Here is an 18,726-nt window from a genome sequence, read left to right on the forward strand (position 1 = left end):
GCTGAAGCAAAATAGGGAGAAAGTAAGGAGAGAGCTGGATTTAGAGGCCAGAGACGGAGAGACACTAAGTTACATTCAAAGGGGAAGCAGCTGAAAGGCAATCCCAGTTTCAGAGTTCCCAAGATGCCTAACAGGGCAATGAGTCCACGCTATTTACATGCCCAAGCACGCACACCCACACATCCCCTGATGCTTCAAGACGACAATCCCATTCAGCACGCGCTTTCAGGTTGGGGAAGGAAATTGCTGTTAATCAATGGCAGCAAAGGCATGGGCTGGAGGCCAGGAGAGGAGAGTCACTAATGGGCAAAGCAGATGTTGCTTGAGTCACTGCAGAAGGCAGGCAGGCCCAGGGCTAGCGGTTAGCAGAAGCGATGCTGATCCAAGCAGAGACAGCAGAGGTGCTCAGGAGGTGCAACAGGGCTTTCTCGGGACTCGTCCTCCAGCTTCATCTTGGGATGCACCTCCAGAAGAAACATGCCTCAGCTGCTTGTCCTCCCCAGGTTCAATACACACTTCAGTCCTGTGCATCACTAATTCTGCAAAGCCAGATCCTCCCACTGCTGTTAATTGGACTAACTGGAGCAGAGCCTCACAGAACCACAGCCTCTGCTGACTTGTCCCTATGCTTACAGCTCAGCCCTGGCTGGACGTTTTCCGAAAAGCTCACACAAAGCCAAAAGAGGAGGAGCAAAGAATAATGAAAAAGCCTCCTTTTTCTTGCCCCCTCCCATGATTAAGCTAGTCATAGCTTCCAGTCCTATTGTGTGACAATATGCTTTCTCCCATTTTAAGTACACACGCATTAAGCTGAAAGAGATAGGTTGCAGGTATGCAAGCTGGAAAAAAAAACCCACTGTTTTCTTAGTTTTGTTTTATTCTCCACAGTCACCTAAATGTATATTTTTTTAATTCTATACAGATTTTGACCTTAAGATCAACCCAACATGGGCAGAATATGGCTGAGGGAACCGTGGGTAAAACCAGTGCTGGAGCTTTGCTTGGGCTGGAGCCACTCCGAGTCTGAACTCCCACACCAGGGTGAAATGCTACTTCTGAGCAATCACTGTTCTAGGAAAAGGTGCAGCCCTTTCCATTATGTTTACGACAAAGACTGTCACGCTGCCCAGAAGGATGCAGTCATAGCAAGAAGCCGCCTTGTAGGGCAGAAGGGCTGACCTGGGACTTTCTGCCTAGGGCTGCTTCTCCAGCCTTAACGCTGTGTTCTCGTTTCACCTTAAAACCATGGGAGGGGAAAAAGCACAGCAGAGAGGTGACACAAGGATGTGCATATGCACATCAAATAATATATGCAGTTTCTCCACTTCTTGCTTCTCATGTGATGTGCAGATAGGTTCCAAGGAATAAGACTAAGACTTGATGTGTAGTGTGCAACTCCAAAGCAACACTCATTCAAACAAAATTATAACAAATATAAAAATCAAGTCATAAGATCAGTTTTAAGATCAGTCAAAAGACGAGAAAGGATAAAAGTTACAGCTGCAGCAAGGAAAAAACTTCAGAGGAGTTCAATTTTTTTCCATGACCGAGCACACTGCCCAAATCCAACCATTAATCATCACAGTAAGATTTCAATTCATGCTTGCCAGCAAGCACAAGGGTTTTCCTCCAAGAGGGTGGACCAACAGGGTCAAAACCTTTCCTTTTGGGCTACACAGAGGTTCTTCACCAAGAAGAGGTAGCTCAAACTTCTTCACTGCCATGATTTCATTTTAAAATATCCAGGGAAGTCATTTAAATGCAAACATGCCATGGAAAATATTAGCCTGCTGGAGAACTTGGGAGAAAGACAACTGAAAACAGAAGTGAGAAGCAGGGAAATTTTAGACTCTGGCTGCAACATCACAGCATCAAGGGATTTTTTTATTATTATTATTACTTTAAAAAAATTGCAAAAAGTAGCAGTCCAATGAGGTTTGGCCGGTTTATTTTCCCAAGTCCCCGTGCAAGCAACTTTGAGCTCTTAGGAAAGAAAACAACCGTCTGTGGCCATGACACGCAAAGGCATTTTGGTAGGGGCAACACAGACTCCTGGGACCATGCACTAAACCACACTAGCTCTTACTGTTCGAGCTGTCTCCGAAGCAGCTGTTAAAACACACTGTTAGATAATCAAAGCAGCTCTAATTAACTTCCTGCTTTAGTACTACTTCAAAGTATTTCAGAGAGATCTCAAACCAGAGATTTTACAGGGTAGTTTCTAAAGGAAGGCAGTTCGGGGCTCATTCATTGCTGACTCCAAACACATTTTAAATAATCCAGTTGCTGTTTTTATTTAAAAATGAGGTAAAAAAGGCTACATCCATGAAATGCTTCTAATACACAGCATCACTTATTGCAGGAGAAGGAACCAGCAAAAAGTCAAGTCAAACAAATCAAAGGATCTAGCCATCACCTAGAAGCAGACAGGCCAGTCTGGTCCTTCCGTGTAATGTCACCCATGGTGTCTAATTCCATTTTACCCGCAAGTGTTAGAGCTGTGTAAGCGCACATGCCATCAGGGGTTTGCGATGTAAACAGGCTTGTTGGGTCTGGCCAGGGGGATGCAGCCCCCTGCACTGCCAGCAGCTCCCTACTGTGGCACGGGCAGGGATGGAGGGAATGGATGGGGCCAAACCCTTCCTGGAAGCAACAGGCAATACACGGGACCGCAGCCCCGGATCACCACCCGCAAGCTCAGCCTGGACACGAGGAAACACTCCTCCACCCAGACACATGGAGCTGTGCTCAACCAGCCTTTGATCAATCATCTGCAATAAAGAACCAACTGTTGACAGCTTTGGAAGCATGCAACACCCCTCTGCCACCTCAGAGCAGGTCAGCTCTCCCGGTGAAACCCACAGGCTGGGTAAGGAGGGCACAAGGAGCCACCTTCAGCATTGAGCTGCCACCCCAAAATGTTTTGGGGTTTTTTTTTTTAATATCAGCCCCATTGTTGGCTCTTTGTTCATCCACAGCTTCCTCAAGCTCCTGAATGACATTGGGTTTTGAGCCACCACGTATCTTCGTTTTTTCAGTCTTGAGACATATGCTTCTATGTTTATTTACCCATTTGTTTTGATCTTTTTCTGGTCAAAGAGACATTTTCCCACATATCCAAGTCTGCCTCCACTCCAAAACGCCAGGGTCTCCACGATCATCCACTTAACGACGCATTTTCTTAGCCTTAAATCACAAGTAGAGCATTAATAGCTTCCTCATGTATCTGTCTAAAGCTTATTTGAGAAGCCTCACTCCATACCCATCACACACTATTAAGACCTACGCATACATGAACCCTTGCCATGCTTTGTTTAAAACTTCTCCCCCCGCTCTCCCCCCCCCCCCCCCCAAAAAGAAAAAAAGTTGTCACAGGCAAAAATAGAACATTTTTCCGCTCTGAAGAACAAGCGGCATTCCTGGGAATTCAGACAAATAGTGTTGGTCAGAAGACGTCTAACAGACACCAGCGCAGTCTGCAACATCCCAAAGCTGCTCCAGTGTTGTCTGATGCGAGAAAGCATCCAGTATCCCTCTTCTTCCACCCACTATGCAGAATAAAATCGGCAGCAACAAGTCTGTTTCCACATCTTGCTCCATGAAAAAGTGTTGCTGCTCTCCAGAGGGACTTTTTAAAATACTTTTTTAAAAGAGGAAATATCTCCTGAATAAAATCTGATGCCGTCTAGAGCACAAGCCTCGTGCTGCCATCATTGTGCACAATAATCAACACTGCTGTTTTTAGCAAGGTCTACAGTTATGATTTCCTGTTACAAAATATGCAGTATTTCACATGATTCCATGCATAAATTATATATAATTGTGATTATATATGTAATAGTGAATAAAACTGTATAATTGTAAAACCACGTTCAACTGAAGAGAAGTTTGTACAGAGGAGAAATTCAGGGAAATTTTCAGGGAGCTTAATACCTAATTTGATCACTTTATGTCCCTTCCAACTGAAAATATTCTAATTAGTCATAAATCACCAAATTTTAATTTCATCAGGAGATGGTCTCAGTTTAATTGAATCTGTTTAACAACATGGGGTTTTATTACATCAAGGCAAACAGTGAGCTCCATTTCAAAGACATCTGGAGTATTTTGGCATCTTTCAGGCTCTTTTCTGAGTTCTTTCTCAGCAAAAGGAAGGCTGAATCCAGAGTTTCATCAACCTTCAGCTGTGCTTAAATCCTCGACCACCTGGAAGTAGACTTGGAAACTCGGAAATTTTACTGGTGACTTTATTAATCCAACATGGGTCAGGAAACCTGAGCCAGCAGCATGTAACACACTAACAACTAAAAGACTCTCATCTGAACCGAAAACACTCGGGTCTTTTGAGAGCATCACAAACAAATAGCACAAACAACACGTCTTTGAGAAAGCAAAATCTTTCTTGACAGGCTGGTGAGTAAATGAACACAACCTTCTAACCCAGGCCAGATAGGACGCATTTGAGAGACCCCTTGTGCCCAGCTTTGATTGCTGTCACATCCCCAGAGAGCAAGCAGGTATGGCAAACCAGCATCCTTTAACACAGGAGTTCAATGTTGGTCAAGCAGATAAGCATAGATAAGCCCCTGTGATTCCAAGCAGCATCAGCTCACTTCTGGCTGCTCTGTTCAATTTAATTCCTGGATAATATCCTCCCACGTCAGCTCCAGATCTTTGGCCATGGAGACGTTGCTCTGCCTGCCCGCACATCATGGTCCTTCCTCATGTGAACAGAATTTAGAATATAAATAATATTAGCTGCCCTCTGCCCAGGGTCTTTTGAGGTGAAAATACCCTTCTGATCCATGGGGGTGGGGTGGGGTGTGGGGGTGTGTGTGTGTGCTATTTCCTATTCCTATTCCAAAGACTCATGGGCAGATTTTACAGCACAGCCTGGAAGCTTGTTGCTATTAAACTGAACAGGTGAGAAGTCTTTCCAGCCCCTAATGTTGTTTTTTTTCTTTGTTGGAAAAAAAGTCACTGACTTGGCAAACCTTTCACAGGAAAACATCCATTCAACGAAGGGATTCACAGTGCAAGGCGCAGGGCCTGTGAGGGGGGCAGGAGGATGAGCTCCACAGCAGTCAGAGCACTGCACCAGGCTACAGAGGAAAACCATCGGGTTTCAGTCTCGATTACACCCAACACGAGACCAAGAGCTGAACCCAAGGCACCAGCATCCCCACACCATTGCACACAGGATGCTCCATCTGCATCATCCACGAGAGGATGACAAAACCTGAAAACATCTGATGTTCTCTTTGATTGTTCCAATATAGAAAAAGGCTGGGAATTTTGTAATCCTCTGCTTTTTCATGGGAGTGGAAAACCATCAGCATCTCAAGCCCTACGAGCAACTCTGACAGCCTGGAGGAAGAAGAAACCACCTAGATTAGGCAGTAACCATCTCCTGCTGTTTTGACCCATACCCAACCCCTGACAGAGCTGCAAGAAAGGTATTTCCACCTGTGGGGCTTACAAGGGTTAGGTTATTCCACATTTCATTCAAAAAGCCAAAAGATCCCTGTGCCACAATGGGCAAAACCCAAATATTCACAAGCCCAGTGCAAAGCTCAGGGGTTAATTTAGACCTTGCCATTCCCTGTGCTTCTGGCAAGCGGCGGGGATGTGCTGACACTTGCCTCTCAGATGGGAAAAAAATTCAGTTCAGGCCCTTTATTTAGGAACTAACTCAATAAAATAATAATTCTGTGTTACCAGGAATCCAGCTAAGTCAGAAAAGGAGGAAAAGCTGCACAGAAGAAGACGAGACAGTTGAGAGGAACACCCCCCCCCTTGGGAGATCAGCACCCTGCAGCAGGAGATCAGCACCTTGTAGCAGCAGGAGTCGGAAGCGGTTTTGCTGTTTGCACCAAGGACAAACTCTGTGCTGAATGTCCACAATCGTTGAGGAAACAGCCAGTCTGTTGGCATTTACTACAGATTTACAATTTGCTATGGATTGGCACACAGTTTACACTGGTTGAGATCCACAGGTGCTGGATATAGCCTCAAGCTTTTGTAGAGGCTCCTGTGATAAAAGCCCTTAGATGAAAACCAAATATCTGCCACCTCCAGGCTGAAACGGTCCAGTATCAGCACATTTTGCCTTGGAGAAAAAAAAAAAAAAAAAAAAAAAAAAAAGAGTCCTTAAAAAGATGCTATAGCTCAACCTGAGGCTATGGCTCCAACTGAGGGAGCCCGAGGTCGGATCACAGGAATACAGTTCTTTTTTCCAACATTAAAGAGGTAAGTATCAACATAATGAAAGCAAAAGCAGCCGCTAGCACATACAGCACACTCTATTTTTATTTATTTCTGCAGTGAAGGAGGGAGAAATGCTGTAAGAAAACAGACCTTCTGAGATTGCAGCTGTTCTGCAGCAGCCCCGCAACCTGTGCCGAGCACAGCAGCTCCGACACATCACGCAGTGAAGCAGAAATCAGAGCAGGGACCACATCAGCTCGTGGTGAAAGACCACAGATAAGATAAGTAGTCAGCTTTCAGCAGCAAATAGAACAAAAGCACCAAGCTGCAGCCCTGGCAAGACCAAAGCACCTGGAGGCTGTAGCCCGGCGATGCTCAGGCACACCATGTCTGCATGAGCACCAGGCACTTGTATGGACATGAGCAGCCAAGAGGCTGTAGAAAAAACCCTGCTGGGGCTTCATTGAGCCCTGACAGCAGAGCACAACCACCACAGCTGAGCACACACTGGGGAGACACCCCTACTGAGGGATTAACCCCTTCCCAGCCACCCGCACAGTGCCAAAGCAGCACACTGGTAGGAGAACAGCAGCACCCCACAGCCCCGAGCAAGCAAAGGCTTACTGGGAATAAAAGCCTGGGTCATCTCAAATGCAGCAGAGGGAGAAAACAGGTGATGACTCTCACATGAGATAAAAAAGCATTATTAGGCATAAGCACTGCTAAACCAGCTCATTAATTCAAAATGCTTATTCAAGAGCAACTGTCCCTCAGTTAAACTACTTAATGGACTTCAATTAAAAAAGAGGAAACACATGCTTGAGAGAAACTGCTGACTTTGATCTTGCAATTTTAAATTCAACAAACAGACCAGATAGAGAAAACATTTTAGCAATAATACCGCATTGCCTGTGCTGACGGGCATCTGGGGCACATGCAACAGCCAGCGGACCTATGGCAGTTGCACACACAGGACTTCTACCACATAAACCTCCCTTCAGGGGAAAAAAAAAAAAGCAAATCCAAAACACTGTCACCCATCTCACCACCAAACTGTCACTACTCTGCTGCTAACTACACACATGCACCCAAGTCACAAAGAGGATGATGCAAAACTGCACGATCTCTTGGGAAATGCAAAACTCTGCACAGGTCCAGTAGTCACAGCTGCACGTTAAGTGACAAGTTGAAATAGTGACCATGCAAATCACTCCTAAAAGGATGCTTTTGCCACGGTACAAAGCTTTGAAGATGTCTTCTGGAAACACCGTGTGAAGTTCAGACTAGCAGTCTTCAGCCTGGAGAAGAGTTGTCTTTGCCAGAGATCTACAAAATGGCAAGTGGCACAGAGCGAGAAGGGAGAACTGGCCTTCCACCGTCTCTTCCAGTGTAAGGACTGGGAGTGATCAACTGAAATTAAGATGTTTCTTCACTTCACCCAAAAGGTTATAGGATGTGGGAAACCTCTTGTCTGAAGGTGCAGCGGATGTAAAGAATTTATACATCAATTTGAAGGGAAACTGGACTGTGTGCTTTGAGGATAAATGTTATCTATAAAAGGTTGCTAAACAGACAAGGCACATCAGGCTCAGGAAGTCCCTGGCCACCAATTGTTTTTCGTTACAGGCCCCCCTCATATGTGCATACCCTGTTCTTATTCATCCCTGAACAGTCACCTCCAGCCACTGAGGCAGGACACCCATGTCGATAAGTCAAAAGTTCAAATCATATGGTTACACAGATGTATATTCAAGACTGTTATTCTTGTATTTTGAGGCTTTATAGCAAAATGCCAAGCTAAAAACCAAAACAAACTATCCAAAGCAAGTAGTCAGCAATGGGCTATTCAGTTCTTGTATTTCAGGTTTTCCTTCAGATATTCAGCATCCTTTATCTCCCTTCCACCTACTTGTCCAGACACCTCACCTTGCCCCTCCCTCTCACCTTCCCACTTTCCCTGCAGTTAAGCCAAGCTTGCCTTGTCTGAAGGACTTAAACATTTTTGAAGAGTCAGAAGGCATTAATCAAATGAAATATTGTGCAACTATTTCCATCATCAAATTGCATCGGTCCCCAAGGTCTCTTAATTCTTCATTAAGAAAGTGTTCCATGTGGAAAGAGGCAAGAGAGGAATTGGACAGCACTTCACAAGCTTCACTGTAAATGAATATGCACAATTTGAAATAAATCACTCCAGCCAGACAAACAGATGTGCAAATGAGCCAAACACCAATGGTTTTGTCAAAAGGAAGCAACAAGTAGCAGCGGGCTCACTTCTGCCATGAATTATCTTACTAGCAGCGTTGTGGAGAGGAATCACCCAAAGCTGCAGGTATCGAGTGACAATGGAGTGTCAAACCAAAAGCACCGGAGAAACAGGCAACGCGCTGGCCACCATGCTGGGTCTGAAACCATGCAAGATCAAAGCAGCCTGACGCAGCTGCTGCAGGAAGTGGGCTGACTTACAAAACCTCAGCCAAACACATGCACTAGATGAACTGGGCACAACATTTTATCCAAAAAAAGGTCATGAACTTTGTTAGAAAAGCGCACTCTTCAAAAGGTAGACAAGTATAGATGATGTAAGAACACCGGGCTGCAGCCACTAACAGGTCAAAACCCCACCATGAACACCCTAACAGGTCATTTGATTTTTGGAAAATACCTCTTGGCCAGCTCATGCCGCAGCATCTAGATGAAGGTGCGGTTACTGGTACGGGGTCCCAAACTGCTCTCAGAGGACTACCTTACACTTAAGAAATCCCAAACTAATCTCCTTTCCCAGCTCTGTTGCTTTACACAGCCCCTCTCTGGCCTACACTAAGTGCTCCAGGGCACATCCACTTCCCTGCACCGTACCTTCCCACCAAGACCCAGCTGTGAGCATCAAGTGAAGTAACCACTGCAGGGAGTGGGTATGCAAAGACTGCATCCACCCGTCCATCTGCTGCTGTTGTGAAACAAGTCAAATCCGTAGCAAGCAAGTCCTACCTCCCCAGAGGAGCCCGAAGCACTGCTCTGAACCACAATAATCAACATTCCCTACTTCAAGGGGTTTTTGCTATGAGGACAGGGAAGAAGAGGGGTGAGGGAGAGCGGGGAGGGAAAATCTCTGCCAAGTACACAACCTGAGTGAGCAATCCAGCTAAGTTCATGATCACAGGTTGGGACCTTCATCAAAGACAAAAATGCCCAGGTCCTGACTTCTTGTGCTGCAATCTTTCCATCATCTACAGGAACAGCAGAGGAGCCAGGCGTATTAACTGCAAAGAAGTTCATCTTGTTGACAGTGGCTGGCATCCCCAGTTTCAGTCCTTCGCAGCAAAGCAGTGAGGATCCGCTTCTCCCCGTTCGGTTAATGTAGCAACTGGGCACCATGGGGTGACGTTAACAACATGCTGGCATGAAGTAATTCATACTTCCACCACCAGCCTCAAATCTCCTTCCAGATATTCATCAAGAGGTGATCTGTCAAAGCTTTTTATCAAACAGGTAGGATTTTTATCCTACATGAACGTGAAAGTTTGGCAGACCTCATCTTACTCCCTTGGAATTCAAGTTTGTCAGATGGAGCTGCAGAGATGAAGGCAGCAAAGCTTGTTCCCTGCAGCATCTTCCTTTTTCACTTCAACCTTCCGAAGAAGCAAAAGGCATCCCCTGGAGTGCTTGCAGCACAGACCCAACCAGAGAAAGACACATGGACTTCACTCTTGGGTGCCATCCCTTCACCTGCTTCAAGAGAGGATGAGTCAAGAAGCTGGCAACCAGCAAAGAGCCTCCAATGTGCAGAGAGACCTCGGATGGGCTCCAAGTGGGAGACTATTCATCAAACTGAGGAAGCAAGCACGAATCGGAGGAATGGTTCACAGCACCTTATCTCCCAGTTCCAAAGCTCGGTGCCTACAGCACAAGGAGCAGAAGTGAAAGAGAAGCAGCAGTGTTGGGGGCAAAATCTGCATGACAAAACCAGTACTGTGTGCGCCACGCTCGGGAGCAAGCCTTCATCAGGGGACTTCAGAGCCACCCAAGGAGCTTAAGACGTGCATCCTTGGCCACATGCCAACTGCTAAGCAAGAACAGCAGATACCTCCCAAGGAGCCTGTTTGCACAAGGTAAATCAGCACAGGTGATGCTCAGGGTTGATCTGGCAGCACTGGTCACTGGGTAATTTTTCAGTGTACTTGAGCAACAATATTCAGAGCTTAGGCTCTTGTCGAAGGCTTGGGAAGTGGCCATTGTTCTGGGGTGTGGAGGACCCTCCAGGGCATGAAGAGATGTCAGAGTGCCACTGGTGAGAGGATGAAACTTTCACAAGAAGCATGTGGTTCAAAAGGCCTTTGAAGAAGGTGTCAGAAGCCAAATGGTGAGAGAAAGCCAGCAGCACATCAAGAAATAATCAATCGGCGCAACACTTTCCACTTAAAGAAAGCAACCTATATGACACTAGGTGTCACACCTCTGTGCTCTATGGGAAGAGGTGAGGACATCATCCTGGAGACACATTACAAGAGGCTTTCCAGGTTCATAAAGCAGGGCACAAATAACACTAGCTCTGAGCTTGTGTTCTTGTACAAAGCTTTTCCTTCCTTTCTACATAAAAGAGCTAAGTTCAGAGCCAAGAGGACAGAAAACCCTCTGGGGTTAAAATAATCCCAACCTGGCAGAAGCACCTCCTTCCTCTTCTGTTTTTTATTATGACTCTGTATTTCTCAGTTCAGTGATTCTCACGTGCTTCCAGCCATTCCATCTTCCAGTGGGGCTGCAGTTTACCCAGGATGCTATCAGGCCACAGCCCTCTCCAAAACGTCTCAGCTACAAGTTGGTTTGCCCCAGCAGCCCATCTGTAACTCACATCTGAGCAATACTGAACTTTCAGATGGTCAAAAATCAAGGATCAGAGCTACTTTACTGTGTATCTGGATTTCAAGAAGCCTCATGAAAAAGCCATGTCCTTCCCAAGTGCTAATATTCGGAGAAGGGAAATAACTCCTTTTCATTTAAGTGGATGTTATCAGTCTACTTTCACTGCTGCTGTGATCTTTACACTAGCTCTCCGTCATCCTCCCATGCAAATGCCAGTATTTTCCTAAGCTGGTTGCAGTCCTACCTAAGTCTATAGCTGTCAGCCATCCTGTTTCCATAGTTTCAAACACCTTTAAAGCAAATGATCCCCAAGCCAACCTCTCAGATTCATCTCCCGCCCAAACTCAGCTCTTCAGATGCCTGTCAGAGACCTCTCATCAGCTGTTTTATACCATCTTTGCAAAACCTCAGCAAATCTTTCTAAACATGTGCCATCATCTCTTTTCTCACAAGTTCCATGCCTCCACCCATGAGGTTTCTCTCTCCCATTACCAAATCCTGCTTCACATCAAAGACTTTGCCTTACCCTTGAAACTCATTAATTTCCATTTAAAATATTCATTCACGCACATATTTCCATGCCAGAAACCTTCCCATTTTCTTTTGCCATTTTCCTTCTACCACGAAAATGTTATGGAGGACGGGGCACCCCGATACCTGCCCAGCCTGCTCAAATTCCTTAATCCAACATGTCTGACCTGCTCTGAGCCCCTTAATCTTCCAAACCCCATATAATCCCAATACTAGCACTAGTTTGTTGAAAGGCAAAAAAATAAAGCAGAACCTTAAGTAGCCTAAATTATATACTGAGGGTATTTTAAGTACAAACTTCAGCCTTTAAGATACCATCTTCTATCAACTTAAAACTCTTCCATGAACAGGCTCTGAAGCAGGAAAAGGATGCCCCATGAACATAAAGTGCCACCTATTCCAGATTTAGCTATGGGACACAAGGCAAAACCATTAAAACCCTCTTCACTTTGCAGTAGTCAGTACAGCCCATACAGAAACATGTGCAGCTGGAAAACATAGCCCAGCAGTTAATTAACAAGGCTCTTTTTTGTACAGGTTGCTCATTACAAGTCAAGTACACGTGCTCATTGTTCCCATTAGGCTGAATAAACGCGAGCAGGTTCATACAGCACATCAGCAGCTCACCGAGGCAAACACATTTGCTGAACTTGCACAACTGACATTTTTCCAAGCTATTCTTTTAAGAAAAGTAACTTAACAGCATTTCTCCTTGCTATGCCTTCAGACTAAACCTTTGCATATATATCTTAAAAAAAAAAAAAAAAAAAGAGTAAGAAACAGGCAGAAAATAATTACTGTCTTATATTGCAACAAAGATACCAGTAGCTAAAAAGTTCAAAGACACAGGGGAAAAAAAAAAGCAGAAAGTGAGAAGAAACTCACAGAAGAATAACGAAACACAATTAAAAAGCCCAACCAGAAAAAGTTGTGAAGGATAGGGAGCAAGAGATACCAAAGAGGCAAAACGCCAAGTATGGGTTCTTATTTTAGTAGACACATCAGTTCAAAAGAGATGGATTTTCTCATCTGCCTAGCACAAGACACTTTCAATTGTATGGAAAAAAGGACCAGAACTACCAAGAAGGACAGAAGTGGAAAGAGGGGAGTTTGAGATGATACCAAAAAGTAAGGTTGACAAGAAACCAAAGCAGAAGTAGGAAGTAATTAATACTATGTTTTTGAGAAGACACCTTCCAAAAATCAAGCCAGCTCATCATCTGACCTGCCCTTCCTTTTGTATCAATAGTCCCAAACTGTAGGGCTGGTTTGTTGAGCTTTTTTGTTCCACCCCTTGCAGGGGTCCAGCTGTACCTGGCTGTGCCTCCCAGCTCCTGCTGCACCCAGCACACGGACACCAGCACCTCCTGCGGCAACAGGCCGGGGATCACAGCAGCACGTCACCTTCGGGAATCTGGTTCGACTAATATAGAAACATCGTCACTAGCAGATGTCATCACTCATTTCATAACCAAAATGCCAACCAACTGCACACACACAAAAAAAGCGTTTTAAGAGTCTGCTGCCACCATAACTCCTTCTTAAGAGAGTGTAATTTCTAACTCTGGCTGCAGTTTTAGAAAAGCTGCAATTAACAATCACTCCGCGGCTGTCTAAGAGGCCTGCATAAACCCAGTTGCTGCTGACACCACAGGTAGCAAAAGCTCACCAGGGCACTTGCGCTGATTCAGCGGGAGAGGTAGTCAGAGGAACACATGGAAACTGCAGAGGCAGGGATGGAGCACAGTGGAGCATCCTCTGTACAGGCACCCAGTACCATCCTGGGAAGTACAATCACCACGTTAGTCACCAGAGCATTCATACGCATAGCTGTAAATGGAAAAAAAATGAACATTTTTTTTTTTATGAAGCAGCTTTTAGCTGCTAAAACAGGACTTCTAGTCAACAGGACAAGAGCGTAAGTCAACTACAATACCCTACCCACATAACAACAGCACTTTTCACCTGTCGTCAGACTAGAATCCCTTCACATATAGACATGTATTTATAGAAGCTACTCAACATACTGAACGCTGTCCAGACTACTTTCCTTAAAGCTTCCCATCCTTCCTTTCTACACCTTCCCACTCAACTTCCATTTTCTGGATGAAAAACAAGCTTACCCCAAAAAAAATGAACATGCATTGACAGATCGGGTAGTACTGCCTGCTGCCGTACAGCCCTTAACCATGTCATTCACATGAAAAGCCCAGGCACAGCTGGCAAACACTGCACTCCCATAAAGCACCAAAAACCACCTTCCACTTCTCTTACCACTGAGAAGAACAGGCCGCAGCACCAAACCCCTACTTTATACCCAGATTTTTTTGAGATGCTCAGCCAATTGTGAGACAGGGCTGACATTAATACTAGCTGGAATGAAGGAGGAATAACAAGAGTTAAAGAAACCAGATTTCACAGGGAGCAGAATAGCGCCTTGGTTCCTCACCATCACTAGAAACCCACAGATTATCCACTGAGCTATCGGTCTCTCTTTCCTTGAGGCTCAAAGGATAACTGACACAAAAGAACACCGTTGTATGTTTTAAGTAAAGTGCCTGATTTAAGTCTAGTTTGAAAATAGATGAGCAGCAAGAATAGAAGAAATCCCAAGCTACGTACTTGATGTGTGTTGAGCAAGCCTTTTCCACTGAGGAAAAATGCATCTCGTCACCAATTTAAAGCTACTTTAGGAAAATGCTTTTCAGGTTTGACTTGCATCTCATTTTGCTGGAAATGCACCAATCGACATTAAAAATAAGGTAACGAGCATTATGCAAAAAGTTCTCTACTCTGAGACTAAAGCTGGTTTAGGTCCCCAAAAAGCTGTCCTGCATCTCACTGTGACAGCACGACAGTAAAGGGTTTGATTTCCCTGCACACAATCTGCATTTCCAATGCTACACTTGTTTAAAGCTTCTGAACATAAAAGGCTTTTAAGCTGCAGTTCCCTTAAAATCCCTTGACGTACAAGGAGCATCCCTTGCTCTAATGATCACGCTCAAAATTTCATGGCTTACAAGCAAAGTATTTTAGCTGACTGTTTCCATACTCAAAATACTTCAATAAAACACCCACACAGTGACAAGAATGAGACTTTAATCAGTTTTAAGTGGAGTTTTAACACTAAGAGATAAAGGGTTGTTAAACACAATAACAAACGGACATCTGATTTGTATGAGGCATTATCCTGTACATGTCATACTTGGTTTTTGTGTATTCTCAGTTACACACAGAGCCACTGTTGCACAGCACAATAGTATTTGAAGAGGCTGAATCAGAGTAAGGCTGCTTAACAGACTGATTTTTTTTTTTTCCTTTTAGTATCTCTATATATATATGCTATATGAAAACAGACTGAAAATTTGAACCGGCAGAGAACGACAGCTCTGCCAAACACTGCAGTTGGAGCCCCTTTTAGTGCACAGTTCCACCCCATCCATCTGCATGCATGACACTTTCTAACAGTATTTAAAAAGGTAAACGAGGCACTTCGTGGCAACCACAGGCATCGTTAACATATTGCACACATTTGCTATGACTAAACATGGAACTTGCACACTAGCATCCTTTTTTTCTTTTTTTTTTTCCCGAAAGCTGAGACATTTGATGCTGCATGTAAACTCCACTTCAGTTTACAATGTGTGCCACAGGAACAAATTCGGATGCTATTTATACAACTGCCCTTTAATAGCTGTGGCAAATATTTTGAGTGGGGCTACCAATGACTAGGGGATGCTTAAGGGCCTAACAGTAAGCTCTTACCGAAGTGATGCCTTCAAGTAGTTTCAGACATGTAAGCTGTTACACATCCAAAGAGGTTTAAGCATACAGTCCAGAAACTCAAGGAAAGATTACCTACAGAATGCAGTTCAAGCTAATTATGAATACTGTCATAAATAAAGTTTTAATAAGGATTCAAAAACCTTTCAGTCATAGTAATTCTTGTCAACTTCTATGGGGGTGGTAACTGAAATAAAGTATAGGAGAGTATGTATAATATATATTTATATATATAATATATATATAATGCCATTTTTCCATTTCCAATGACTACACCATAAAATGTAAGCAAGGCTTCTCAAAGACATCGAAACATTCAAAAATAAAATCAAAACCCTCATTCCAACCTTCACATTCCAAAGGAAAAATAACAGTGCAAAAGCCCATCGCGTCATGATTTCCAATCTGGCCCTCAGTGTTACATACCAGAACCGCACCAATCCAATTTTTATTATCCAAAGTGGGACACGCAGCAGTGTCAATATCCAAATACTTTTAAAGCACGAACATTTTTTTTATTAGCCAACACAACATTCAACTGTTAAAAAACAAAGTGAAACATGATTTGAAGGGTAAGAGTTAAATGTCACATCCCAAGGTAACCACCTCCTGCTTGTCAATAACAGTGGGAATAATGAGCGCTGGAACCAGCTATTAAAGTCTAATTAAACCTGTAAGTCAGAAAATATTTATCAGCTTTGTTAGAAGTTAGAACCATGATTCTGATGAGAAAAATTGACCAACAGATACCGAAAGAAAGCAAGCACATTACACCTTTGTATACCAATAGTAATTACTGGAAGTCCTGCCTTGTCCCATTCAAATCCTTACCATTAATGCTGTTGTACAGGGCCCTTACAGATTCCACAGAGTCTTTATCTAGGCGAGAACACAGCTAATGAACTTCAATGTCAGCACCAATAAGTTAATTAAGGGGGGGCGGGTATTAAATCCTAAGAAAAGTGTAAATTTGGGGACGGCTATTCAGGGCATACTTTAGAGAGAACAATTTTGTCAGCTACTTCACATTTGTATGCAACAGTAGTTGTACTCTTAAGTCATCTGCAGCCTGGGTATGTCAATTACACACTGAAAGCCAATCTCAAGCCCTACTACTCCTGGCTACATCCTTACAAACAAATAATACAACAATGCCAGTTCAGAAATTTGTTGGGTGGGTTTTTCTGGATTTTTTGTTTGGTTTTGTTGTTTTTTTTAATAGCAAACAAAAAATTTGGGACAAGCTTTCTCGGAGAATTTACTGCAGCACTGGTTTCCTCTATATCATGTGTTATGTCTGTTTTTAAAACGTCGTAGGTACTGAGTATTCAAGTAAAATTCCCTAACAGTTAATGACATTTTTTTAAAAAGTGTGCAAAACTGCAAAACTCATTGTAATAGAATGTGTAAGGTCAAAGGGGTGGAACGGCTGACAGAGGTTTGATTGAATAAATGCATCATAAATCTTCAAAACAAACATTAACCTGGAGAATCTCCAATTGAAATTTCCTGTGCACCATTACAAAATATTTTTATATTAATGAGAAAAAAGCTTGCAAGGCAGCCCATGAAGTATTCACAGCAGGAATATGATTGAAAAATATAAATGTAAGATGTTGACTGATGTATGCACTAATAGCATCTGACTTTTAGCACTGGCCTTGATTACACAAGAGATGGAGCAGCCATTACAATTCAGAAAAAAACAATTAATAAATCATTGTCAAATTTTCTAACAACTTGTTTCAAGCCCGTATTTTAGTTGATAGCCTCCACATTTGTATGGTTAAGTCATTGTTGCTGTGTTTCCTTTCTGTGACCCCAATAATTTTTCTCCCTTCATTTGTGGGTCTTTAGATGTTGTGAAGGTTCATTCCTGTACCCCTATACAGAATCACTCCCTCTAGCTGCCTTTTCTAGCACCATTACACTTAAAAAAATAAAATGCACAAACAACAAGCAGTGACAGCGGCGACTCCTCAATTGTCCAGGATGAATTACGGTAGCATGCTAAAGAAAGGTGCATGTAAATAGCCGGATATGGTACACAGGCCAAGCTCCAGCAGACTATATTCCTTTCCGAGCATTACTTTCCATCCCCCATCCAAAATACATGCATTAGAATGTAGTAAAACCTTCTAGAAACATCTCTTAGCCAACTGCAGACTTTTCTGTTGCCACACAAGTGCAAAAAAAGGGGCAGGATGTGAACCTGTATATTTTCGAAACTTCGTTTGGTGACAGAACACAAAAGGAAAAATTCCTACGTATACACATTAGGTCTGTCTCCACTTTTATAAAACTGGAATAAAATGGGAAAGTGCCATGTTTATAGTTCCTAATTGAAGTTTTAATGTCCTTTTGACACAAAAAGGTATATACATATAAGAGCTACGTAACCTTTTTTTTTTCTCCAACTGGACAAGTGTCAAACCCTGTAGATTTATAGGGCAAAGCAAGATTGGTCAGGAAAAGTATTGTTCCTATAATTGGTAATCTGACACTATGTCTTTTTGCCATTTAAAAAGGTCCTTTTTTCAGTTTATTCAAGTTTGTCACTCTTCGTGGTTGGTTTTTTTTGTGTTTTTTTTTATCTCCGATAAAAAAAATATTCAGACTTTTGTAATCTGCGTATGCTGATCTTCATCGAAAGGTTCATTCTCTGGATCAGAGTCAGTGGTGTCAGAGTATCTATAATGATCAGGTTCATTGTCACTAACATCTGGTGTTACAGAAGTTGAACTGCTAGCCTCTGGATTTGATGGCTCTTCTACTGTTTTTGTGAAAAATAGCTTCACCTGGGAAAGGAAAAAACAACATTTAAAAAGGGAACCTGGACTTTAAGCAAGCACAGGTAACAATGCAATTTTTAACAGCATGGCTCCCTTCACCACACAAGTGCTGCTTTCTCTGCTCTGGAAAGAAGGAAATAAAGCTGTTCTGAGGTTAGCCAGCTTCTCCCTACCACTCCTGACAAAACTAAGAACTGGCAAAGCAGCAGGTTTTTCAAGCCCAGCTAAAGGATTTCTGCATTACCTGCACCAACCACTGGTACTTGACTTACAGCAGCCAGCCATACCATGCCACACTAAGCAACGTTCCAACAAGCAACTACGACCATTACCTTCAAACAAGCACTGCTGGGGTCTAACTGATATTTTATGAGCAAGTTAGAAAAGGCTGAAGCTCTTGAAAATGCCTTTTCCATTTTTAAAAACAGTGCTGGCAATGGCTCATATTCCTCAAAGCTGAACTCACAGGTTAAGGTATTCCCTTGAAGTAGGCACCTCTGCAAATCAACTCAGGAATTACTGTGTAAAGCTCAGAGCTCATGGCAATGCA

At 43.3% G+C, this 18,726-nt stretch overlaps 1 protein-coding gene across 1 annotated transcript in view; it reads right to left on the minus strand.

The window, feature by feature from the left end:
* Positions 1-14,683: 14,683 nt before the first annotated feature.
* PTEN (phosphatase and tensin homolog) overlaps positions 14,684-18,726 on the minus strand; it is a 33,545-nt gene continuing 29,502 nt past the window's right edge. Inside the window, exon 7 of the mRNA XM_040605413.1 lies at positions 14,684-18,182. Coding sequence (XP_040461347.1) covers positions 17,997-18,182 — 186 coding nt within the window. The 3' untranslated portion in view covers positions 14,684-17,996. The remainder of the gene's footprint in view (positions 18,183-18,726) is intronic.

This window comes from Falco naumanni, chromosome 9 (genome assembly GCF_017639655.2).
Source record: "Falco naumanni isolate bFalNau1 chromosome 9, bFalNau1.pat, whole genome shotgun sequence".
NCBI lineage: Eukaryota > Metazoa > Chordata > Aves > Falconiformes > Falconidae > Falco > Falco naumanni.